The sequence below is a fragment of the Lontra canadensis genome, unplaced genomic scaffold (assembly GCF_010015895.1).
Source record: "Lontra canadensis isolate GAN:19392208 unplaced genomic scaffold, GSC_riverotter_1.0 scaffold3, whole genome shotgun sequence".
Classification (NCBI taxonomy): domain Eukaryota; kingdom Metazoa; phylum Chordata; class Mammalia; order Carnivora; family Mustelidae; genus Lontra; species Lontra canadensis.
The window spans coordinates 42,359,558-42,386,640 of record NW_022630997.1 but is presented as its reverse complement, the minus strand read 5'-3'; the positions used below and the strand labels follow the sequence as shown (position 1 = coordinate 42,386,640).

Here is a 27,083-nt window from a genome sequence, read left to right as displayed (position 1 = left end):
GAACATAGTTGGAGGACTCACACTTCCCAATTTCTAACTTACTACAAAGCTACTTTATCAAGTAATTAAGTACCGCTTAATCAAGGCATAAGGATAAATGTATAGACAAATGGAATGGAATTGAGAACTCAGAAATAAAACTTTGTGTTTATGGTCAGTGATTTCTGGCAAGAGTGCTTGGACCACTCAACGTGGGAGAGAATAGTCTTTTCAACAAATGATGGATAACCATATATCCAAATCCAAAAGAAAGAAGTTGGACATCTATCTCACCATATATAAAAATGAACTAAAAATGTCAAAGACCTAAATATAAGAGCTAAAACCATAAAAATATTAGAAGACAACAATATGAGTAAATCATGTTACCCTTTCATTAGACAATGGTTTCTTGGACAGGACAATGAAAGCACAAGTGACCAAAGAAGAAAAAACTGGACTTCATCAAAATTTCAAACTTTTGTGCATCAAAGGACACCATCAAAAACGTAAAAAAGGGGGACCTAGCTGGCTCAGTTGGTAGAGGATGCAACTCTTGATCTTGGGGTTGTGAGTTTGAACCCCATGTTGGGTGTAGAGATTACTTTAAAAAAAAAAAAGTTAAAAAAAGAAAAAGTAAAAAGGCTATCCACAGCACAGGAGAAAAATATTTGTAAATCTATATTGAGTGGATATATAATTTTTGGTGTACTATGTTTTTCTATCTTAAAAAAACTTCTGACGAAGAGACTACCTCCTCCCTGGTAAACCCATTCATTGAGCTGGCAAAAGTTCCAGCAAGGAGCATGGCTTTGATATGCAAACTAACCAATCCAGAGCCATACCTTCTAAATCAGGCCCTCACCCCAGGAGGCAATTTTCCTCTGCCTTCATTATCCCATGGCCAGGTATGAGGACATTAAAAGACCACTCATGTAGCCCAAATGCTACAAAATTACTCAAACTAGCCAATACTTAACTGTTTACCCTGTCCTGCTATGCCTTTCCAGAAACCCCAATAAAGGTCATGGCCTAAGCATTCCCCTCGGCCTCCTGACCACCCTGGTGTCTTTCGCCTATGGCCCTGTGTGTGGCAGTGCCTCTTGTCTCCAGGATGTTTGAATATAATAGTTTTCCTAAGCCTCTCCTCTGTCTCCTCTAGTGGCTGCACCTCAACTGACCATTTCATAAACAGTACAAAATCATGTAAGTGTCTACCCTACAGAATATATAAATAACCCTTACAACTCAACAATAAGGAGACAATCCAATTTTAAAATGGACAAGTATTAAAAAAAATGGACAAAGTATTAGAAGACATTTTTCCAAAGATGATAATCCAAATGTCCAATAAGCACAAGAAAATAGTCATTAGGGAAATGCACATCAATGCCACAAGGGGAGGTCACTTCACATCCACTAGGATGGCTATAATTAAAGAGACAGATAATGATAGTGTTGGGTTAGGATGAAGAGAAACTGGAAGGTGGGTTCACTGCTGGTAGGACTGTAAAACGGTGCAGCTGTCTTGGAAAACATTTTGGCAGATCTCCAAAAAGTTAAACATAAAGGTACTAGTTCTATTTCCACTCCTAGTTCTAAAGCCAAGAGAACTGAAAACACATGTCCACACAAAAACTTGTACATAAATGTTCACAACTGCATTATTCATAAGACTCAAAAGGTGGAAACAACCCAAATGTCCATCAATTGATGCATGGACCCCCCCCCCCAAAAAAAAAGTCCTTACCGTGGATTATTCAGCCATGAAACAGAATGTGTTCTAGTTCTTTAGTATTCTACTAGTATCTCTAGTATTTACCCACACTACAAGCAGATGAACCTTACAAACAGTATGCTAACTGAAAGAACCCAGACACAAAGGGCCACATACTGAATGATTCCATTCATATGAAAAGCCCAAAATAGGCAAATCCACAGAAACAAAGTGAACTGGTGATTGCCAGGGGCTGGACAGGAGGAGAAGGATGAGGAGTGACTACTGGTAGGTCTAAAGTTTCTTTTTGGATGATGAAAATGTTCAAAATTGATTATGGTGATGACTGCACAAATTTGTGAATATGCTAAAAACCACTGAAGTGTACACTTTAAAATGGTGAATGATATATGAATTATATCTCAATTTTCAGAAAGTTTAAAAATATATTGCTCCTATCTTTTCTTTCCTTAATACCTTACACTCCTTCTCGTATTTACCAAATTCCATCACTGTTACTTTTTCAAGATCTACATCAAAACTGAACTTTTTCAATGAAACTATTTCAAAGTAATTAACATCCATCTTAACTCATTGTCCTTCTACCCGGGTATCTTGCCTTCACCACAGCTGTACAGAGAGAGGTCTATCTCCCTTAGAATAAGGCTGTATCTTATACCACCTTATATGCCCCTTGGTATTTACACAAAAACAATATTCATTGAACTACAATTGATATTTACTGTTCTTCTCAATTCTTAGTACACTCACCAATTCTGTATTAAATTTCTGCTTTGTGCTGGGGAGCTTCACACATAGAACTAATAGGGTTCTCATCCTCAACAGAACTTACCTAACATTTACAGGGTTTTTTCTATCTTAATTTTTGTTTAGAATCCCCAGTATATTACAAATCTTCTTTCTTGGTATTTCTCCTGACTACCTATTATAATGTTCAGTATACTCAATAAGTAATTGCATAGTAGTGGGGATAAACCAATGGGTTTTGTAATCATCCTGCTACACCACTGAGTGAGCTCCTGAACTACTCCAAGGAGCTAGGATCCAATTTTCCCAGAGATACTATAAGCTTCATTCACTAATTGAGCACCTCCTATTTGTCAAGCTTCACTTTCTTGAATCATGACTAAATTGTTACTAATTTTTAAAGTCTTTCATAATTTTTTTTTTTTCAAAACCACGGAACAATGAAGATATTCAGGGAGTTTTAGTAGACATAAAGGTAGGCTATATATTTTACACATATAAACATATAATCCCTTTTTAAAAAGTTGCTACAGGCAATACTCATCCTTTTCCTACGTGAAAACTTTAATGCTTATAAATATAGAATACCAATTTATGTAAAATAAGATGCAAATTACTCTTCTAGGTCCAAAGAGCTGAATCTTTAAAAAAGTAATACAGTTTTGACATACTACCAACTATAGTTGTCCAATGGACCTACATGTGCTTTGGAAGGCAGAGTTTTGCAACTTTTTCTTTTATTCAGCTTTATTATGCAGACTTGGAAACTGCTGTGATTTTTTTATTCAATTTGGGATCCTGATTAGGATAAGAACAGTGCAAATTATGCCTTACAACCATTGCATTAGTACTACATCATTGTGATATGGCTTCAAATTGATTGTATACAGAGAAAAAAATAACATTGGAATTAAGGCAGTAACCACATGTGCAAACCAAGCACAATACCCTGACATGGTCCTTAGTAAAAAGCTCTTTTGGTTAGGTGATGGTTGATACTGCTGCATGCAGGTCAATCACTGAAGGATATGCTTCATTTATTTAAAAAAAAAAAAAAAAAAAAAAAAAAAAAAAAATCCCTCCTATTGGCCCACAATGGCCAGAAGAAGCTTTCGGTAATCTCCACTTGTGTCACTCGCAATCATTGTGCCCAGGGTCTTCTGATACATCTGACTGAAGGTCTGTTTTATTTGTACAAGATCAATCTGCATGCAAGAGATATTTTTGATATTAGAAAAAAGCTGTTAAAAGAAAACTGAGATTAGAATTATTCTTTAATAGTGAAAAGAGCCTAATTATAATCAAAGCAGAGGGCAGAAAAAAACACCAAGTGACAAACATTTGGCAACTAGCATTCATACCACTGCTGGCATTACCCAGTGAAGGGTGGATTTGCTATTCTGTAAAAATACTGAAGAAGGGTGGTACCAGTTTCATCTATTATCCTCAAAATACTGGTTATTTAAAAACCATTAAAAAAAGAAACCATTTGATAGGAAGGTTACTCTAAAAAACATAGAAAATAACAACTGTTGGAAAGGGTGTGGAGAAACTGGAACCCTTTTATCCTGCTGGTAGGAATGTAACAATGCAGCCGCTGTAGAAAAAGGTTTGGTGATTCCTCAAAAAAATAAAACAGAGTGCCCGCTTTGGCAGCACATATATTAAAAAATAAAACAGAATTACCATATGATACTTCAGTTCCACTTCCAGGTATATACACAAAAGTGAAAAGCAAGGACTCAAGCAAATATTTGTACACCTGTGTTTACAGGAGCCGAAAGGTGGAAGCAATCCTAGTGTCCACTGACAGATGAGTAAGAGAAGGTGGTCTACACATACAGAGCAGTATTATTCAGACTTAAAAAGTAATTCTGACACATGCTACAACATGGATAAATCCTCAAAATGTTATGCTAAGTGAAAGAAGCCAGTCACAAATGGGTAAATACTGTATGATTTCACCTATACAAGGTACCTAGAGTAGTCAAATTCAGAGGAAGAGAAAGCAGAGGGGCTGCCATGGGCTGGGGAGAAAGGAGAATGGTGAATTATTATATAATGAGTATGGATTTTCAGTTTTACAAGGTAAAAAAGTTGTGGTGGTAATGGCAGTACAACAATGTCAATGTACTTAATTTAAGCCACTGGAAGGCATACTTTAAAGTGGTTAAAATGTGGGACGCCTGGGTGGCTCACTGTGTTAAGCCTCTGCCTTCAGCTCAGGTCATGGTCTCAGGGTCCTGGGATTGAGCCCCATGTCAGGCTCCCTGCTAAGCTCTCTGCTTAGCAGGGAGCCTGCTTGCCCCTCTCTCTCTGCCTACTTGTGATCTCTCTCTGTGTTAAATAAATAAATAAAATCTATAAATAAATAAATAAAATGGTTAAAATGTTAAGTTTTATGTTGTATATATTTTATTGCGATTTAAAGAGATCATGCTTAGAAAACTTGGGTCTGAGTATAGATACACAAAGTTTTTTTAAAATACTATATGACTGTTGTCTTTTGAAAAATGATTTACCTTTTCTACCATAATTTAGTAGCATGTTTTCTTTCAAGTAAGAAAGAAGTGCAATAAATATAGAAAGTCAAAGAAAGGAAAGCATTTGAGGTATATTTAGGTAAAGAGAAAAAGGTTTTAAAAATAATTTTATAATTAGAAGGCATGCTAAATTTCAAGAATTTTTATATCCAATTGGATTAATCTGTCATACAATTTTTTACATTAGCAAAATGAAAAGATAAACATTTTCCAACTGGATATAAATCAGTATTCTCCACAGATCTTCTCAAGTAGGAAAATCTCTTGGCATAGTGATTTGTTTCCCCAACCCAATCCTCTCTCACGGCATGAGGAGAGTGAACACTGTGCTTTATATAACCTCTACCAGAGGTGACAAAGGGAGAACATCCTTCTTAATTGTCAGCTGAGGAATCTTTAGGAAATCAACATTCAAAATCCAGTTAAGATCGGGGCACCTGGGTGGCACAGTTGGTTAAGCATGTCACTCTTCATTTCAGCTCAGGTCATGCTCTCAGGGTCCTGGGACAGAGCCCTCCATGGGCTCACACTCAGTTTGGGCGGGGGAATCTGCTTGAAGATTCTCTCCCTCTACCCCATCCCCCTTGCGTTTTCTCTCTCTCCCTTTTTCTCCCCCTCAAATAAATAAATCTTAAAAAAAAAAAAATCAAGTACGATCAGATAAGAAAAGAAAGCCTCACCTCACTTCGAGTGACCACAATCCTGACCAGGGTGGAGTCATCTGTGCCGGCGCCTTTCATAGAATAGTAGAGCCTCTCAGCAAAGAAGGCAGGGCGGTTCAGGGCACACTGCACTGCAAGTCAAAGATACTGCACATGTGATGCCTTGACAAGGTATCCATGCTCCAGCTTCATTTATCACTTCCAGCCTGCCTTTGCTCCTTCCTTATAGTCCCCTCAGAAATCTTGATTTTTCTCAGCATTCATCCATCTTTCTAGCTGCATCAGTCAGGATACCTTTAATTCTAGAGGATTCCCTCTAGCCAATAAATCCCATGTTTTTCTCCATAGATTCAATAGCTTAGATTCTTTCCATTGTTTTTTCCCCTTCAAGGGAGAAAATCTGTGACAATGGTGCCCTGGTAAATATCTTACTTAAAAGAAATAATGACTGAAATCTGAATTCTAGACATCAAATAAATCGTTTGGCTGACAGAAGGACAGGAGATACGTTCCAGTATGAAAAACAGATCTGTGGGGCGCCTGGGTGGCTCAGTGGGTTAAAGCCTCTGCCTTCAGCTCAGGTCATGATCCCAGGGTGCTGGGATCAAGCCCCGCTTTGGGCTCTCTGCTCAGCGGGGAGCCTGCTTCCCCCCTCTCTCTGCCTGTCTCTCTGCCTACTTGTGATATCTGTCAAATAAATAAATAATCTTTAAAAAAATAAAATAAAAGACAGATTTGAGTCGGGGCACCTGGGTGGCTCAGTGGGTTAAAGCCTCTGCCTTCGGCTCAGGTCATGATCTCAGGGTCCTGGGATCGAGTCCCGCGTTGGGCTCTCTGCTCAGCAGGGAGCCTGCTCCCCCCTGCCTCTGCCTGCCTCTCTACTTGTGATCTCTGTCAAATAAATAAATAAATAAATTTTTTAAGATTATTTATTTATTTATTTGAGAGAGAGAGAGAGAGAGAGGTCACAAGTAGGCAGAGAGGCAGGCAGAGAGAGAGAGAGAGAGAGAGGGGGAAGCAGGCTCCCTGCTGAGCAGAGAGCCCAACGCGGGACTCGATCCCAGGACCCTGAGATCATGACCTGAGCCGAAGGCAGAGGCTTTAACCCACTGAGCCACCCAGGCTCCCTAAATAAATAAAATCTTAAAAAAAAAAAAAAACAAAACAAACAAACAAAAAAAACAGATTTGAGTCAAAATTTGAGAATGATAATAAGTCTGACATTTTCTCTTAGGAAAATTAACTTAGCAAAATCTCTTCCTGCAGACAGTAGAAATATACTAACTTTACATGACTGCTTTACCTACAATTACTACAGTACTATTTTTAGGACACTCAATTGTTAATACCAATGTGTTAATAACACTCTCTTTAGTCATATATTCTCCATGAGAATTAAATTTCCATTTCATTGGACATCTCAAAGAACACCAGAAAGTTTTTGTTTTTTATTATTATTTCAAAAGGGAAAGGGGTCTCATTGTATTCTATCTGAAAGGTGTTTTTTTGAGGGGCACCTGGCTGGCTCAGTCAGTGGACTGTGTGACTCTTCATCTTAGAATTGTGAGTTCAAAGCCCATGTTGGGTGGAGAGATTATAAATAAACTTTTTTTAAAAAGGTGTTTTGGGGGGCACCTGGGTGATTCAGCTAAGTGTCTGCCTTCAACTCAGGTCATGATCTCAGGGTCCTGGGATTGAGCCCTGCATCGGGCTCCCTGCTCAGCAGGCAGTCTGCCTCTCTCTCTCTCTACCTCCCTCCCTTCCACCCACCTCCGCTCATGCTCTGTCTCTCAAATAAATAAATAAAATCTTTAAAAAAAAAAACACACAACATTTTTTAGGGAGCTCAAAATGAGGCTTTGTGTGGTCACACTTGTAGTTCCTTAAGGCTTTCCCATTCACTTCAATGGAAACGCTACACCTACTGTAATTCTTGCTCAGTCTTCATGAAAGGCATATAGAATGAAGACCAAATAATTCCAAATAACCCTTTCTGATCACACCATCACCATTCATAGGGAACTACATATATAAAACATAGGACTGGCTCAGCCTCTGCCTAAGCAGATTCCCAGGAGGCTATATTAATTTCATCACTTAATGGAAACAACTATTCAAAGCTTTTTCATCTACAAACAAAACAAAGCAAAACATAAAAGTATCTTACAGATGGTCTTTAAACCACTTTCAACATTTCCAGAAAATTCACGGGCAACACTACTTAGCAAATCTCGATTAGCCACCTGCAAACAAGAAGTACAGGGGTTAAAATATTTTCACAACCTAAAACTCAAGCCAAATCTTCAAAAGAAAAGCTCATACCCTGGAATAAGCCTCCACAGTAGCTTTCAGTTGAGGAAAGCTTCTTGTGGCGAGAATCATGTTAAAGCAGGATTCATCTGTCCCTAATCTTCCCTCACCAGCTTGATAGAGACGCTGAGCATCTTCCTGAGCCAACTGGTGGTTAACGTTCTGGTTCTCATCACGATTTCCCTGCAAGAGAGGAAGGCAAGAATTGGAAAACATGATACAAGTTCTACTGAAAATTTTTTTTAACAATATAATCACTTTTGGGGGCGCCTGGGTGGCTCAATGGGTTAAGTCTCTGCCTTCGGTTCAGGTCATGATCTCAGGGCCCTGGGATCAAGCCCCACATTGGGCTCTCTGCTCAGCAGGGAGCCTGCTTTCCCCTTTCTTTCTGCCTGCCTCTCTGCCTACTTGTGATCTCTGTCAAATAAATAAATAAACTCTTTTAAAAAATCTAGTCACTTTTGGACTTAAAGGACAATTTATTGAAGATCAATGCATAAAAGTTTGTCATGTATATCTTCATTCCCAATGTCATGTATATCTTCACCCCCCCCCCAAAAAAAAAAAAAAAAGGAAAACATCTCTAGGGGCAACTGGGTGGCTCAGTGGGTTAAAGCCTCTGCCTTCCGCTCAGGTCAGGATCCTGAGGTCCTGGGATCGAGCCCCACATCGGGCTCAGCAGGGAGCCTGCTTCCTCCTCTCTCTCTGCCTGCTTCTCTGCCTACTTGCGATCTCCGTCTGTCAAATAAATAAATATTAAAAACAAAAAAACCTAATTAAAAAAAAAAGAAAAATATCTCTACTAGGAGATATAAACTACCACTCAAGTGAAGAAATTATAATTTTCCTTAGCTGAGATTTAAGATCAATATGTGTTATACTGAGTTCCAGTTTGCTTTCATTCATGCAGCTAAAAGCTAAAGAGCACTTGTTTTGTGTGAGGCTCTGTTAGGGTTCTCCAGAGAAAGTGAACAACAGGATGTGCTAGGTGGTAGGGACACAAGAAAGACAAGGTCCCTGCTCTCAAGAATTTAAGTCAAGGGAGGGAATATATAATATGGAGGCTTCGTGAACCTCCTTTCCTTCAGCCAAGTGTAATGATACATCATGTAAATTCTGACTGTATACATACAAGGGACACACGAACTTTTTAGAAGAAGCTATAAATAACTCAAGTTCTGCTAGACTGTGCCAATCTGTATACCAAACTCTTCCCTGAGAAGAGGAAGGAGAGAGCTGGAAAGGGAGCTCTGGGTCTGAGCAAGAGCTAAGCTTAGATGGGCATTTGGTTTCTCTCAAAAATAGAAACACAAATCCAAAAGAAGGAAAGGCTGCCCTCTAGAGTCTCCATGCCTGTCTGTGGAACAAAATAGAGAGAGGTGTTCCTGAAGGTGAGATGCTGTATCCGTAAGACCACTGGGCACAAGGTGAGATGCTGTATCCGTAAGACCACTGGGCACAAGACCACAAGAATATACAGAAGCATATTCTAAAAGGGAGACTATAGATAGCACATGAAAGAAGTTCAGGAAAAACTCTCCAGATGACTGCCTTTGGACTCAAACACAGAACACCAATCTCATTTTCCTGGGAAGCCTTTCCTCTGCTCACTCCCTGAAAGAGGTCCCTTTACTCCATAAAGTAGCCAGGCTTTGAAATCTGCATAAAGAAACTCAGCACCTCATATAAAGTCTTAATAATCACTTAATAATACTAAAAAATGAGTGTTAAGTCTCTATTCCTGCTTTTGTCTTCTTCTTGTGTTTCTTCTTGTCGTTTTTAAATGCCAATCTACTCTCCTACTGTTATTCCATCATAGGTAAATTCAATTTCTTCCCAACCATTTGCTTTCTTTTCTCATGTCCACATCCACTGACTCTGGTGCACTGTTTCCTGCCACGATCTCCCTTTGCTCTGAAGAGCATGTCGTCTACTCTCAGATCTCTCGGGACTGTCCAACCTTGTATACTAGAAGGAAAGCCACTGACTCCTGATACTGAATCAGTTTGCTGGTCTTCTGCATCATTTCTTTCAAATAAACCTTGATCATCTCATCTATAAGTATGTTTAATATCATTCCAAATACTCTATTTGGAGAATTTTCTGTCACTTCTCCAGCACATCTGGGAAATCAGAATAAGGAAGGTGCTCATCACCACATTGCTGTGAAGTCCGAGAAATGTTTCTGCATTTCTGGCTCTCCTCACAGTTTTCACTCCCTCTAGCACTTTCGTGACGGTCCTGCATATTTTCGGTTGATGGTCCAATCTAACTGACACAATGCTAAGCTTAAAGTACAAAATTTCATCCCCAGCCTAAAATACAGAGCCTCAAGTTGATTTCTGATTCCATATAACTTTAAAGAAGTTTATTTCTTTTCTTTTTATTTTATTTTATTTATTTATTTGACCCAGAAAGAAATCACAAGTAGGCAGAGAGGCAGGCAGAGAAAGAGGGGGAAGCAGGCTCTCCACCAAGCAGAGAGCCCGATGCAGGACTCGATCCTAGGATGTTGAGATCATGACCTGAGCCGAAGGCAGAGGCTCAACCCAGTGAGCCACCCAGGCACCCTAAAGAAGTTAACTTCTAACCCCTTACAAAAGCCAGATCTGCAGAAATAAATCTCAATTGTGACTACAAAGAAATTTGTATATTGGATTCTGTGTTGCCCCTCGTAACGATGGCAAGATTCCAAGTGAGTTAAATACTAAAAGTAATAAGGAATGCTCACTGGTCATAGAAAGTGAAGAATGTTCCCTCTATCAACATACATTCATGGTATACTCACCTGGCACATGGATACCAGTAAACGTTCAAAATGCCCGGATGTATCTGACCTAATATCCTTTTCAAGGTCTTGTCCAAATTCTGACTGATAACATCTGACAATTTCTCGGATTTCCTGATTTGTTCTCGTGCACAAAATTTCAATCAATACACGTTCCTGAGTTCCTGCTCCCTGTGTGAAATGAAGAAAGGGAGAATTATACAAAAGAAAAACAAATTAAAAAAAAAAAAAAGAAGGGAAAAAAAAAACTGCTGTAAGTAATTAAATCTTACTATTCCATCGAATACTTCTTTGGCCTCCAGACCTGCAAAGCTCTCTCTATATTCAGATGATATGATATAATGTATTGATTTAGCTGTCACTATAAATTCAAAACTGCCGTAATTTGTGGGGTTTTACATTTGAAATAGGATAAAATATACAAAGTAAATGACACACAGTACCTTCATTGCATTCCGTAAACTCCAGGCATCGTAATATGTAGGTGGCATGAATAGGGCAAGGATCAGTTCTTCCATATTTCCACTTAACTCTGATTTAAGGTCTTTGATTAAATCCTGTTTAATTACAAATACAAACTAAGTATGTGTGTTCTCCACATTTTACTGCCTACATTTTTTTAAGAAAAATATGGAAAATGGAATTGAGTTGCTTTATGAAAGCCTAAAATATCAAATTTGAATAGTATATACTAAAAACAAGTAAATATATACATTTAGTGTTTGTTACACTCACGCAAATTAATTTTTCATTAATTAACTTTTTAAAAGTTTTATTTATTTATTTGACAGACAGTGAAAGAAGGAACACAAGCAGGGGCAGTAGGTGAAGGAGAAGCAGGCTCCTGGCTGAGCAGGGAGCCTGACGCTGGGCTTGATCCCAGGACGCTGGGAAGATGACCTGAGCCGAAGGCAGGCGCTTAACGACAGAGCCACCCAGGCACCCCTATTTTTTAATTTAAAATCAATTAATTAGCATAGTGTATTATTAGTTTCAGAAGTAGAGTTTAGTGATTCATCAGTTGCATACAACACCCAGTACTCATTACATCAAGCGCCCTTTTTGATGTCGTCCATCACCCAGTTACCCCATTCCCCCATCCCCTCCCTTCCAGCAACCCTCAGTTTGTTTCCTATAGTTAAGAGTCGCTTATGATGGTTTGTCTCCCTCTCTGATTTTACCTTATTTTTCCTTCCCTTATGCTCATCTGTGTTGTTTTTTAAATCCCACAAGTGAGTGAAATCATATGGTATTTATCATTCTCTGACTGCCTTTGGCTTAGGTCATGGTCTCAGGGTCCTGGGATCGAGCCCCACATCGAGCTCTCAGCTCAGCAGGGAGACTGCCTCCCCCTCTCTCTCTGCCTGCCTCTCTGCCTACTTGTGATCTCTATCTGTCAAATAAATAAAATCTTTTAAATTAATTAATTAATCAATTTTTTTAAAAAACCAGGAAGCCAAGAGAAAAGGTGGCTGGGCGCAAAACAAACAAACAACAAAAACAAAACACCAAAAACAAACACAGGCTGTGAATTTAGTTTTAATTCAAAACTGATATAGAAGAAAATTCAGGACAGCACAGCATAGGGTATATATTAACTAAAGAGATTCATAACAAGGAAAATAATTATGTTAGTGAAGTGAATCTGATGTGGAACTGTAAGGAAATCTATAGTTTGTGTCACTTAATCAGCTTTAAGACTAAAGAAGTGGACCTGGGCCAGGCAGAGAGAGTAAGGCAGAGTAGAATAGGTGAAGTGGGACAAACCAATGAACCTCTATTCCCATTCTGACAAACCAATGAACCTCTATTCCCATTCCCATTTACAAAAGTAAACCGGATCCAGAGAATGTTAGGAAATTTTAGGACTTCTATCTAAATGGAAAAATAATGCTATCCAGCTTTCCCCTTCATATCTCAGAAGCAATAGCGCTTTTTAGACCTAGAATCTTGCTGGATTTTGTCACTGACCATCCATTCAGGAAATATTTATTAAGTGGCTATTTGTTACTACTCCTGTATTTGGTGCTGCAAATGCCCAGATGAAGAGGACATGGTTTGTCTGAGGGGAGCTCACTGCTGCAGGGAGTAGGCAAGGAGATCAGTTATGGCAGAGGTTTTACAAAATGCGACTGTACCACCGTGAAAATGGCAGCAAACCTCTCCCCTGAGAAAGGAGAGAAACTTCACAGAGTAGCTGATGCAAGCTAAATCCTAAAGAAGGTGCTTGCCATGAAGAAGAAAAAAAGAGGAAGTGTTGTTCTAGGCCTAGAGAACAATGTATACGAAGCACAGTGTTATGAAAGACCAGGATGTGTGCAGGGAATGACAAAAAGTTGCATGCATCCTAATACAGGGTATGTTTAGAGGGAGGGAGAGGAGTGGAAGAGGATGCCAAACACCAAGAAAAAGCAGGGGCTGTATAAAAAGTCCTTGAATCCCACTGTAAAGAGAAGGCTGAGAACCAAACTTTTTCTATTATGCTATTTATCTATCTACCTATTTTATATATAAATTTATCTACTATCAGTTATGCTATTATGGCCATAATCTACTTTCTACTGAGCATCTATCATATATCAGACATCATCTGAGGTACAAGTAGGACTATGAGATCAAGGACTACTCCAAAATTAGAAAGGCTTTTAAGAGAAACAGTGAACACACCACTCCTGGGGTATCTGAAATCTAGTCGTCTCTACTACGCACCACCAGCACTAATAAAGATAGTATCCAACCCAACATAAATGTAAAGTCTACAGGCCACTGTCTGTGGCCAGAAAAGAAAAAAAATGTATGTACCTTGCCATACATGGTCTTAAAAGCTGCTTTAATTTTTTGCCTCTGATCGCTGGAACGGTTGGCCACAACGTCCACAATTGCCTGCTCGTCTGTCCCTGAAAGAACCATACATGTTTAAGTAAGGATGAATTCTGTCCTGGGTATTCCTTGACAACATCTCTTGACGCTTACAAGGTGCCTGGTGCCAGACTACACGGAGTCATGTGCACAGGTGGACACATAAATTTGATTTGTAATATAGCTTATTTGTACTTTAGATTCAATCAATCAAAATTATAAATAAGATTAAAAACCTGCTTTCCTTACCAAAACCTTTCATTGCTTTACGAAGAATTTCTGCATCTCTCATGGCATCAAAGTTGGCAGCTGGTCGGACTGTTCCTTGAGTTCCCTGAGTCATTGCAGCAGGCTGAAACACAAGGCACAAAATCCAACTCCATTATTGTGCTAATCATTTCATAATATAAAAATACATCGGGGCACCTGGATGGCTCAGTCGGTTAAGTGCCTGCCTTCAGCTCACGTCAGGATCCTGGAGTCCCAGAACTGAGCCCCAAATCCGGCGCCCTGATCGGTGGGGAGTCTGCTTCTCCCTCTCCCTCTGCCTCTCCCCCTCCTCCAGCTCACTTTCTCTTGCACTCTCTCAAATAAATAACATTTTAAAATAAATAAAAAAAATAAAAATAGATCAAATCAAATCATCATATTGTACACCCAAAACTAATACAATGTTACAGGTCACTCCTATCTCAATAAAATTGGGGAAAAAAGAAACATGAAAAAATACTCAACATCTTTAGTAAAAGAAATATAAATTAAAAAAAAAAAATTCAGGACTCTGCTGTCAAGAAGACAACTTAAGACTTCCCCAGTCAACACTCTTAGTCAAGGAGGCCATGTTTAAGTTTTAGGACAAAGGATAGGAGTATTTTATTATGAAGGCTCATTCTGGAGCAGGCATGAAAGACCTATTCTCTTCCTGCCAAAAGACAGCTAACTGCCAAACTTTTAGGAGAGAAGAAAGTCAAGCTTGTGAAAATTGCCAAAATCTTCCTGAGTCTTGATTTTATTTAGTAGAACAAGAGGAAAAAAGAGATCGATCCCTGGATAGTGTGAGATGAGCAGCAGTGTTTGATTTAAAGACAATAATATAATAAGGGTTTTAATTAAGTAGACCTTGTGCTGCCCAATGAGGTTTTGGACAAGCAATATAATTTTTTTTAAAGATTTACTTGAGAGCACACAAGCAAGAGGGAGGGATAGAGGGAGAAGCTGATTCCCCGCTGAGGAGGTAACCCGATGCAGGGCTCAATCCCAGCACACTGAGATCATGATGAGCTGAAGGCAGACACTTAACTGACCAAGCCACCCAGGTGCCCCCAGGCAATAAAAGTTTGACAGTATCTCCGATTTCTTCTACAGGCCCTCATTATCAAAGACGAAATAAAATGTTTTATAATAAGAAAGCACAAAATGAAAGGAACAATGATCGGAGATTCTGGGAGGCAGAATATTCTTCATTGATGACATAGGAAATAAACCAGAAAGCAAAATAGGGACTGTATTTTAAAAATACAAATCAATGGGGAAATTTAAAAATCATTATAACAAATGTCATGGTAGTAACTGCTTCCGGAGAGAATCATCAATGGATGCTAAAATTATTAAAAGTATGATGCAAACCAAGGTATTTGCATAGTTTGTAACAGTATAGTAGAAAACCTGGCAAATCCAAGTGATCAAAATCAATCATTTCCAATAACAGAATAAGCCTCCTGATATATAATGCACTGGGGATCCAAGATCATTTCTGTGATATTCCCTCCAAAATGGCAAAACCTGGGGCGCCTGGGTGGCTCAATGGGTTAAAGCCTCTGCCTTCAGCTCAGGTCATGATCCCAGGGTCCTGGGATCAAGCCCTGCATCGGGCTCTCTGCTCAGCAGGGAGCCTGCTTCCCTTCCTCTCTCTCTGGCTGCCTCTCTGCCTACCTGCGATCTCTGTCTGTCAAATAAATAAATAAAATCTTTAAAAAAAAAAAAAAACCCAAAATGGCAAAACCTAACCTTAGTCATGAGAAAGTATGAGACAAACCCAAACCAAGGATTTTTCTACAAAATAACTGGTAGAAGTAGTAGCACTCTTTAAAAGTGTGAAGGTCATGAACAATAAAAACTGAAGAATTGTGTCACATTAAAGGAATCTTAAGGGGCACCGAAGTAGCTCAGTGGGTTAAGCCTCTGCCTTCGGCTCAGGTCATGATCCCAGGGTCCTGGGATCGAGCCCTGCATCGGGTTCTCTGCTCAGCAGGAAGCCTGCTTCCCCTTCTCTCTCTGCCTGCTGCTCACCTACTTGTGATCTCTCTCTGTCAAATAAATAAAATCTTTTAAAAAATAAAAAAAAGGAAACTTAAAAGGGGTGCCTGGCTGGTTCAGTCAGTAGAACATGTGACTCTTGATCTCAGGGTCATGAGTTTGAGACCCATGTGGGGCAGAGAGACTACTAAAAAATAATAAAATAAAAATGGCGGGGGGGGGAGAAGGAAACTTAATAGACATGGCAATAAATGCAATGTTTCATACTGGATTTGATCCAGAACCAGAAAAGGAGGGCATTATTGGGACAACTGGTAAAACCTGAATAAGGTCTATAAGCTGGGTTACATTATTATATCATTGTTATTTCCTGATTTTGATCACTGTGTTGTGTTTATGTAGGAAGTTAATATTGGAAGATCTGGGTAAAGGGTATACAGGAATTCTATGTACAATTTTTTAAAAATTTGTCAGAGAGAGCAAATGAGCACAAGCAAGAGAAGCTGCAGGCAGAGGCAGAACCAAGCTCCCCACTGTGCAAGGAGCTCGACCTGGGACTCGATCCCAGGACCCCAGGATCACGAACTGAGCCGAAGGCAGACACCCAATCAACTGAGCCACCCAGGCATCCCTACAGTTTTTTGTTGGAAGATTTTATTTATTTATCTGACACACACACACAGAGAGAATGAACACAAGCAGGAGAGCAGCAGGCAGAGGGAGAGGGAAAAGCGGCTCCCGGGGGAGCAGGAAGCCCAAAGCAGGGCTTGATCCCAGGACTCTGGGATCATGACCTGAGCTAAAGGCAGACACTTAGCTGACTGAGCTACCCAGAATCCCCCTATATACAATCTTTATAACTTTTTTTTAAGTCTGAAATTATTTGAAAATTTAAAAATACACAGCTAGGAAACAATTCAATAGTTTTCTTAAACTATTCAAATCAGGGCCTAAGAGAGATGGGATGAAGTGAGATGATATCCCACCACAGTTTCTTAAAACTGAATTTTTTTTTTAAAGATTTTATTTATTTATTTGACAGAGATCACAAGTAGGCAGAGAGGCAGGCAGAGAGAGAGGGGGAAGCAGACTCCCCACTGAGCAGAGAGCCCAATGCGGGGCTCAATCCCAGGACCCTGGGATCATGACCTGAGCCGAAGGCAGAGGCTTTAACCCACTGAGTCACCCAGGTGCCCCAAAACTGAATTTTAATAATATATTTTATTCAACTCTTTATCTCTAAAATGTAATTTAAAGATGTATTCAACATGACTGCAAAATGTAAAATGACTCAATTGCTTTTTAGGCAACTGAAACTGCATTTAAATTTATACTCACTAAATACAGCAATATGCCAGCAACTACAGGATCGAAGTAAAAGGGGATAAAGGGAACAAACCATCTTTTAGCAAACATCTGTAGGGTCAATAATTTCTCACACTTACCTATATTCTCAAACAAACATTTTTTTCTAACAACCATCCTGTACTCTGAAGTTTCTAAGCCAGGAATATAAGCAAAGAACTAACAAATACTTGTATAGTGGTTTTAAGAAAAAACTGAAACCATTATCAACTCCAAATATTCAAGTATAAATTTTTTTTTCCAACACAAGCCTTTACATGAGTCTAAGCAAGTTTCCTTTGATGTAACCACCTTCATTAAAACCCAAGTAGGGCAAAAAGCCTTTGTTTATAATACACTGGACTAGGCAGTAAGAGAAACTAACCCTCAACATGTACTATTTGATGAGTCTCATTTTCTGTTATCCTCTTCTTTCTCAAAAAACAAACAAAAACTGGGATGTCTGGGTGAACAGTCGGTTAAGCATCTGACTCTTGGTTTCGGCTCAGATGGTGATCGCAGTGTCGTGAAAGCAAGCACAGAGTCCACTTGATTTTCTCTCTCCCTCTCCCTCTGCCCCTACCCCTGCACTGTGGGGGCTCTCTCTCTCAAATGGGTGCCTGGGTGGTGTAGAGGTTTGGCGCAGGTTTGGCTCAGGTCATGATCTTGGGGTCATAAGATCAAGCCCCAGGTCAAGCTCCCCACATAGCATGCAATCCGCTTAATACTCTCTGCCACTCCCCACCACATGTGCATGTGTGCATGTGCTCTTTAAAAATCAATCAATCAATCAATCTTAAAAAAAATAAATTTGGGGGCATCTGGGTGGCTTAGTTGTTAAGCACCTGCCTTCAGCTCAGATCATAATGCCAGGGTCCTGGGATCAAGCCCCAGTCAGGTTCCCTGCTCGGTGGGAAGCCTGCTTCTCCCTCTGCCACTCCCCCTGCTTGTGTTCCTGCTCTCACTGTCTGTCAAATAAATAAATAAAATCTTTTAACACATAAATAAATAAAATCCTTTAAAAAAACTACTCCATTTTTCATCTGTAGGAAAAAAAGGAATTGTCTTATTCTATGTTAAAAGTCTACATTTGAAGTGAATCCTCATCAAAAATACTATCCTTCAGCCATTACACTGAATTAAAGGAAATCAGGGTCTATGTTCTAGAGGTCAAAACTCAAACCAGGGAAAATTTCACAGCACAGCAAAGCCCACACTATCTGCCACCAAAAATTCCACCCTTCAACATTCATTTGATGCCAACCTTCCTACTGAAAAACAAAATTTGGGTCAATCAGGAAAGGTCACCTGACCCAAATGCCCAACCAAGACAGAAATTTTCATCTTCCTAAACACACACACACCCTCTACAGGAGGACTTTCGGTGACAGGGAGCTCTCCTCACAAGGTAGCCTGCTCCACTTCCATGTAAAAGATCTTCCAAAATCTACCACTCAGTAAACTTCCACCTACTGGTTTTAGTTCTCTCTTAAGGTAATAATTGTTACACAGGAGTTGCACGTGTACGTGTGTTTCATTTTTAGTGTCTTATGTTTGAAGATCTTTTATATTCAGTCATAAAATGTTTCTAAAATTATGAGCATGCTTAAGCTAAAATAAAATTAAAATTCTCATACATTACTAAAAGTTATAGATTTATAATAGATCTAAAGTTTTATAAATAAGTAGTTATTTATTTATATGTATAGATAAATATAAAGTTATAGATTTATGATTAATGATCAACTTCAATTAAAAAAGGATCAAAAAAAGATTAAAAAAGGATCAAAAGCAATTCTCTATGTGCTTTGGAGGAACATCATTTACAGTATCAGCCAACAGCACTGTGTAACAGGGAGACCACTGGTCTGAGAGTCAGAAGAGCTAGATCTAGTCTTAGCTTTGTCTTTCACTAGCTGTGTGGCTCTGGACAAGTTTCTTAATCTCTCTGGAGCTCAAATACCTTAAATCAAGAAAGTAAACCAGAAAACAGCTAACATGTTTCACTTCTAACACTGTAACCCCCCTCCCAGCCCAGCTTTAAAAAAGCTTGAAAATGATAGATCTTTATGAATAAATAGTACGTTAATAAATAAGAAAATCAAGATAAAGAGAAGCATAAAAGTATACTGCTTGTGTTCCTGGTAACTTGCATAGGATATAAAAGAATTAACAAGGCAATTAAAAACTAAACAGTATTGGGGCGCCTGGGTGGCTCAGTGGGTTAAAGCCTCTGCCTTCGGCTCAGGTCATGGTCTCAGGGTCCTGGGATCAAGCCCCGCATCGGGCTCTCTGCACAGCAGGGAGCCTGCTTCCCCTTCTCTCTCTGCCTGCCTCTCTGCCTACTTGTGATCTCTGTCTGTCAAATAAATAAATAAATCTTTAAAAAAAAAAAAAAACTAAACAGTATTAAAATAAAGGGCTATACAGAGATGGGGCAAAAATTTGATACATGGGAGACCTCCCAGGACTATTGAGGAATCAATTCAACAAACATTAATTGGCTACGATGGTTAAAGCCTTGTCAAGCACTACAAGGACAAAATGATAAATCAGATATAGTTGAGTCCTCAAGGAAGTTGTGAGAGACAAATACATGAGAAATCAGAAAGTAATGAAGGCACATACAGGATACCTAGTAATTAGTGAACATTAGAAAACCTTACTCACTTCACTGTTATAATCCAAAGAAACAGGAGAGAAAACAGGATAGGAAGGAAAGGATTCTGTATTGATCTGAAAAAAGAGTAGAACATTATGAGGGTAAAAAGAGAAAACAAATCCACACTTTCTCAAACACTGCCAGAAATACCAATTACTCAGTCACGCAAGTTCATAGTTTTAACTGTCAGCAAGGGGAGAAGAAAAAGAAAACCAATACCAAGAACCCAAGTGAATCTCTATGGAAAAGTTATGAGTATCATCACCTGTGGGAAGAGACCTATGCTTGTCTTCTTAAAATCAGGACACACAGCAAAAGATGGACCAAAGCGAGCAATGTGTCTACCAGAGCAAAGATTAGAATCTTAAGTGACTATAATAAACCATCTCCTTTGCTTCTTGGAAATCTCTAATGTCAGCAAAGGAGTGGTGCCCTTCTTTGGCATTATCCAATTAAATTGGATGAAATATAAAGACAGGAGCAGAAATACCTGACTTGGGTAAGGAGCTTGTCCTCCAGGATACTGAGAAGGCATCTGTCCTCCAGGAAAGCCACCTACACATTAAAAAAAAAAAATACAATAAACAGGTCTTAAAGGACTTAATTTTTCAAAACGGCATTGACTACTATGAATATGGAAAAGATATGAGAACATTCACACCATGTTAATTACTAGGATAAACTTTTTATTTTTTTAAGATTCATTTATTTATTTGACAGAGCGACACAGTGAGAGGGAACACAAGCAGGGGGAGCAGTAAAGGGAGAAGCAGGCTCCCCACTGAGCAGGGAGCCTGATGCAGGGCTCAATCCCAGGACCCCAGGATCATGACCAGAGCCCAAGGCAGATGCTTAACGACTGAGCCACGCAGGCACCCCAGGATAAACTTTTTAATACTACAGTTCACTGAACTGAAAACCAACTTTGGTGGGGTGCCTGGGTTTAGTGATTGCCTTTGGCTCAAGTCATGATCCCAGGGTCCTGGGATTGAGCCCCACATCTGGCTCCCCTGCTCAGAGAGGAGCCTTTTTCTCTCCTTCCACCTGCTAGCGCTATATCAAATAAATAAAAATTCTAAAAAAAAACAGAAAGAATATCAACTTTGGTCATAAGAACCTTTTAAAATATTTCATGTTCTACACAATTTAACAAATAATCCTTTTTTTTTTTTCTTTAAACACTCAAAGCAAACTAAATTCTGATTCCATCTGGAAAGAATGTCAGGACATAGTTCTGAGAGTTTAGGAGTGGTATAGGAGTGAGCAGAGAAGCTTCTAAATGTTTTGCTTTTTTGGTTTTGGAACAGATATTTTGTAATTGAAAAAGTGGGTACTTATTTCCATCTTATTGATTAAAATTTTCCAACAAATTAGCCCATTTCACAAAACCATGTATTTAAAATTATTTATAGAAGTACTTAGAATAAAGTTTACTGAAGACTATCCCAAACATAAACTAAGTTCTCTCAATGGCAACTGTAAGATTTAAGACAGCATACTATTGTTTATCTCTGGATAGTTGGTACCTACCAGGTAGTGGGACCTGTGCTGGGCTGCCACCATAAGAATGTGAGGGTGGCTGTGGATAGCCAGAAAAGCCTGCTCCACCTGGTGGGGCACCAAACCCTTGACCTGGAGGAACTAGAAAAAAATAAATATAGTGACAGTTCTTATGATTGAAGAGTCAACTTTCGGAAAATATCTACTAAGAACAGTGGGAAAAAATAGGCTATTAATGCTATAACAGCAGTCTCTTCTGGTCTAAATTCAACTTATCAATTCCTTCTCCATTACAAAATTTTTATTTCATTCATCTGCGTAAATAACTATAATACAGAAGTGCTAAGCGTTTTTACCTTTTAACAAAACTGTCTTAAGGATCACAATCATGCTAACTGAACTGAACTTAATCAGTTCTTAAGATTATAAATAATCAACATGATGCCTTGGTAGCTCAGTCAGTTAAGTGTCTGCCTTCAACTCAGGTCTTGATCCTGGGGTCCTGGGATCAAGTCCCACACTGGGCTCCTTGTTCAGCAAGGAGTCTGCTTCTCCTTCTGCCTGCCGCTCCCCCTGCTTGTTCTCTCAATCTCTCTCTCCGACAAATAAATAAATAAAATCTTTAAAAAAAAATAACCAAACAAACTGTTATATACTGGTCCTTTTTTTTACCATGAGATTTATCCTTTTTTCACAACAGAATTTTTAAGACCGTTTCCAGCTTTCATACTCCCTAAGAACCTTTATCCCTCTATCTTGCCAGCTAGGTTCTTACTGTCTTCGATAGAAAGTAGGCTAAGAGCATCTCTGACCCCATGAAAAAAAGGCAACCCAAATCATCACTAATGCCACAACCCATTACTCACCTCCTGGATAGGATGGAGCGCCCCCTGGTGGTGGCGCACCAGGATAACCTCCCGGGGCTGGATAACCTCCAGGGGCTGGGTAGCCTCCAGCTCCAGGGTAGCCACTACTTGGGGCTGGGGGGTAGGCACCTCCTCCCACTGGAGGAAAGCCACTAGGATAAGGATACTGACCCGGAGGGGGAAAAGATGACTCCTGACCTGCAGGCTGCAAAAATAAGAAAATTTTTCAAATGAATGTGATCACACAAAAATATGACCCACCTAAAAAAAAAGAAACAGCAGTAATTGTTAAGGTCTAGATTTTCTTTTACATCTTAAAAATCCCACTAAAAGTCTCAGTATCTTCTACTAGTTTACCAGTATACAGTTTGTCAGGACACTTGCTTGTCAGAACTCAGTTACATCTTATTTAAATTCAGTGTCAGGCAAGAGGGGCCTGTTTCTCTATTGGGGAGTAAGAACTAGACTCTCTACAAACCTCAAGGCTTCCAGAGAAACTAATAAAGCTCATCAGTTTCTTTATTTTTCTAGCACCTGGAAATATGAGAAAGATACAGCTCTCTACCCTAAAGAGAATTCACAGCTATCTTGTAACACACCTGAACCTGCTGCATAATAGAAAAAAAAAAAAAAAGAAGAAGAAGAAAACTGACCTGAGTCATACATAGGGTGTGACATTTTGGAGCCCAGTTCAGACTAGACATTGTCTGAGAGTGGCTGAGACTGTCACATATTCACCGAACTTTCTCCTCTGGCCATAAAGCTAGACTACGTTTCCCAGACTCCCCTGCAGTTAGGTAGAATATGACTGAGTATTGATGCATGAGCAGATACAGAAGTGATATACACCACTTCCAGCCTGGCCCCTAAAAACCTGTGCAATCCTCTATATGCTCTCATCCCCTTTCCCTTCATTGGCCAAATGGAAGCATAGAATCCAGGGGAGGACTCTATGGCACTAGAGGATGGAAGAGCCAGTGTGTGGAAGGGGCCTGGGAACTTGAGAGACTACATAGACTAAAGCCTCCTTGATTCCTCCCACCCTCCCACCTTCCACCTTCCCACCACTGATTTCTAGGAACTAAAGTAGTAAGAAATGAGTTTTTATTGTGTAAAGTCACTTAGAGGTTGGGGTTGTCGTTTCAGAAATTAGCCCACACTGACAAAATGGTGGCCAGAGTCCGGTTCAGGATATAGGGGCCTGGGAACATAGTCATAATTCTCATCACTTCTATGATAAATTCAGAAGAGCTATTTATTCATTTTACATAAGGACTCACACATTCTCATTAACCTGCATAGGCCTCTCTTTGTATTCTCCCAGAGTTAGAAAGAAGCCTTACACAGTTAGGGAGTATAAAATTGAAATGCATAATTCTCACTTAAATGTCTCAGCTGTGAGTTTAGTCCACAGTTCAGACATCAACAAGGCAGAACCTAGTAGCACATTTATGAAATGAACTTCAAATACTCAGTCTCAGAAATACAAATCCAGGGACCTTTAATCTACTGCAATTTGCTGAGTCAAGCCCTTCTTAATTATTTTAAATCTTCTAACACAAAGGTTAAAAACCAGTGACTCATGGGATGGATTTAACTTACATATATGTGTTATTGGCTCATACAACATTTAACTTTTAAAAAAATTAATTTTCCACTTTAGAAAGATGAGGCAATTTCACATCAAATCCACATCTCAGGTTTTACTTGAAGAAATGGAGTATTAGCAACACTGAGTCAGCCTCCCACCATGGCTCAGGCTACAGCTGAGTAGCTGCTGGCTTTCCTAAGTGAGGCAAGTGGCCTCTCATTCGTCCATAATACCCACCCAACACACTTCTACTAAGTACCTCTGGGCGATTGAGATTATGACCCCTGCTCTAGCGTACCTGTAAGATCTGTCATGGGCTAGTCTTACACAGTGCTGGTTCCAAGTACACAAGCTATGTGACTCTTTAAAGTGGCAATACTTACAGGATATCCAGGGAAAGGTGGGTAGCCTGTTGGAGGATAGCCTGGGTATGACATTCTGTAACAATAAAAAAAAGTCCTCTAATTTTTTTTTATAAGGGTTAAGTCCTTTGAAGATATATATTGTCATACAGTTTTATACAAAATATATCTTCTTTCATAAGAGTCTGTCAGGCATTCAATATGTAGACAGTATAAGCAAAGTTTGTAAAATGCTTCTTCATTTCACCATTCACACCAGTAGAGTCAGTAAAGCATAGTAAATGTTCCAACTTCATTCTCCTCATACCACACAATCTGTCATATCTGAATACTACCAGTACTATTATTTGTGGAATATTTACAGAGTATCTTTTAAGCCGAATAATTTTTCACTTATATTTATTTTATGATTACTTCATATATCACTTCCATAAATGGAAAACTTATGATAGTTTCTTGAGAAGGTAACATTAAAATGAATATGTAAATATTAAAATAAAGGCTTTTTAGGTGCCAGAGATATCCCCTTATTTGGTGATGCAATATTATGTGAAACAATGGTTAAGAGTTAACATTCTGAGGGTGCTGGGTGGCTCAGTCAGTTAAGTGTCTGCCTTCGGCTCAGGTCATGGTCCCAGGGTCCTGGGATCCAGCCCCACATTGGGCTCCTTGCTCAGCGGGGAGCCTGCCTCTCCTTCTCCCACTCTCCCTGCTTGTATTCCCTCTCTCACTGTCTTTCTCTGTCAAATAAATAAATAAAATCTTTGGGGGAAAAAAAAGTTAACATTCCATAGTCACACATACCTTTTTTTAAGTTTCAAACTTAATCAAAAGTAAAGTTACTGGTATAAGAAACCCCATAGATTCAACACTCAGCTGCAGTAATTACTAATTCATGGCCAATTTTTTTTTTCAGTACTCTTCTTCATTCCCTATCACTCCACTAGATTATTCTGAAGCAAATCCCAGGCATGTTACCATTTTAACCTATACATACTTCACTATATATATCTACAAACATAACTTTTTTTAATAGGGCTGATTTTAAAATAAAACCATAATATCATCAATATGTCAGTGTTCAAATTTCTATTGTCTTTTAAGTATTTTTACTGTTTTTTTATTTTGTACTTGTTTATTTATTACGGAAAATTCAAAAATTTTAGAATACTGTTAGATTGAACTACATGGCATTACTGAAATCCTATTTTAACATAAAAAATTGTTGTGGTTCAACCTGATATAATGAAAGTTCACATAACCTTCATGTTCAGTTTCAATAATTATGAAGTCATAGTTAATTCTATTGCACTGGTACCCTTCCCTAGATTATTTTTTTTAAAGATTTTATTTATTTGAGAGAGAGCATAAGCTGGGGGTGGGGTGGGGGTACGTAGAAGGAAAGGACAAGCAGACTCCCCACTGAGCGCAGAGCCCAACATGGGTCTTGATCCCAGGACTCTGAGATCATGACCTGAGCCAAAGTCAGCCACTTAATTGACTGAGCCACCCAGATGCCCCTTCCCTAGATCATTTTAAAGCAATTCTCTAGACATCATATCCCTTTACTCATAAATATGTCAATATACTATCTGTAAAAAGAAGACTCTTTTAAGCCATAGTTATTTACCAATATTGTACCTTAAAAATTTAATTTCCTATTATCAGATGTCCACTCAGTGTTCAAATTTACCCAAATGTCTCAAAATACTTTTCACAGTTTGGTTGTTCAAATCAGTATACAAATAAGGTCCATATAGTCTAATCAGTCTCTTAAATCTCTTGTAAAAGCCTCACCTCTCCTATTTGTTTTCCGTGCAGGTTACTTGTTGAAGGAACTGACAGTTTGTCTTGAAATCTCCCTCTATCTGGATTTTGCCAATTGAATCTCCATGATAATCTTTAACAGTTATTTACTTACTACAAATTTGTAGTCAGATCTAGAAGCTTGATCAGATTACTTTTTTGGCACACATACTTAGAAAATATTGTTTTCTTCTATCAGGGAACACATAAATGATCAGCCATCTCTCTTTCTCATGGTTAATAATCAATGCCTAGATCTAATTCTATCATTTTTTTCTTCATTTACTATCTGCAATCTTTGAAAAATCTCCTTTTATCAACTCTATGATTTTCCTGAACTATAGTCCATACTGACGGGTGCCTGGGTAGCACAGTTGTTAAAGTATCTGACTCTTGATTTTAGCTCAGGTCATGATCTCCGGGTTGTGAGATCGAGCTCTGTGTTAGGCATGGAGCCTGCTTAAGATTCTTTCTCTCCCTCTCTAAAAAGAATAATGAATTCAAAGTGTTTTTCTTCAAAAGGAACTCATTCCTCTTTGGAAATGCAAACAATAACCTATTTATCTGATGATATGAAGAAATTATTACATATTTAGATGTCATATTGGTATGATTTTTGTGAAGCATCTGATCTTTTAGAGATACACACTGAATATATATAAAATGCTGTAATATCCTGGAATCACTTCAAAATAATATGAAACGGTTGGGCAGGAGTATAGATGAAACTGGATCATCACGAGTCGGTTATTTATGCTGGGTGACAAGTATGTGGGTATTCAATACACTCTTCTGTCCACTTTTGCATGTTTAAATTTTTCCATAATGAAGGATTTTTAAAAAGACAGCTCATGGGGCGCCTGGGTGGCTCAGTGGGTTAAAGCCTCTGCCTTGGGCTCAGGTCATGATCCCAGGGTCCTGGGATCAAACCCCACATGGGGCTCTCTGCTCAGCAGGGAGCCTGCTTCCTCCTCTCTCTCTGCCTGCCTCTCCGCCTACTTTCGATCTCTGCCTGTCAAATAAATAAATAAAATCTTAAAAAAAAAAAAAAAAAAGGAGGGGCTCCTGGG

The 27,083-nt window shown here is 39.0% G+C and overlaps 1 protein-coding gene across 4 annotated transcripts in view; it reads right to left on the bottom strand.

Annotated features, from left to right (window-relative positions):
- Window positions 1-3,184: 3,184 nt before the first annotated feature.
- Window positions 3,185-27,083, bottom strand: part of LOC116856852 (annexin A7) — a 41,177-nt gene continuing 17,278 nt past the window's right edge. For 3 of the 4 annotated variants that reach the window (XM_032840524.1, XM_032840511.1, XM_032840533.1), the window contains 13 exons: window positions 24,229-24,283; window positions 22,255-22,459; window positions 21,419-21,529; window positions 20,379-20,443; window positions 19,897-19,962; window positions 13,876-13,978; window positions 13,570-13,664; window positions 11,211-11,324; window positions 10,768-10,938; window positions 7,992-8,162; window positions 7,837-7,912; window positions 5,688-5,800; window positions 3,185-3,669 (listed from right to left, as the gene is read on the bottom strand). In XM_032840524.1, coding sequence (XP_032696415.1) covers window positions 3,547-3,669; window positions 5,688-5,800; window positions 7,837-7,912; window positions 7,992-8,162; window positions 10,768-10,938; window positions 11,211-11,324; window positions 13,570-13,664; window positions 13,876-13,978; window positions 19,897-19,962; window positions 20,379-20,443; window positions 21,419-21,529; window positions 22,255-22,459; window positions 24,229-24,283 — 1,468 coding nt within the window. In that variant the 3' untranslated portion in view covers window positions 3,185-3,546. The remainder of the gene's footprint in view (window positions 3,670-5,687; window positions 5,801-7,836; window positions 7,913-7,991; window positions 8,163-10,767; window positions 10,939-11,210; window positions 11,325-13,569; window positions 13,665-13,875; window positions 13,979-19,896; window positions 19,963-20,378; window positions 20,444-21,418; window positions 21,530-22,254; window positions 22,460-24,228; window positions 24,284-27,083) is intronic. The other variant, XM_032840521.1, reaches the window with a different exon arrangement.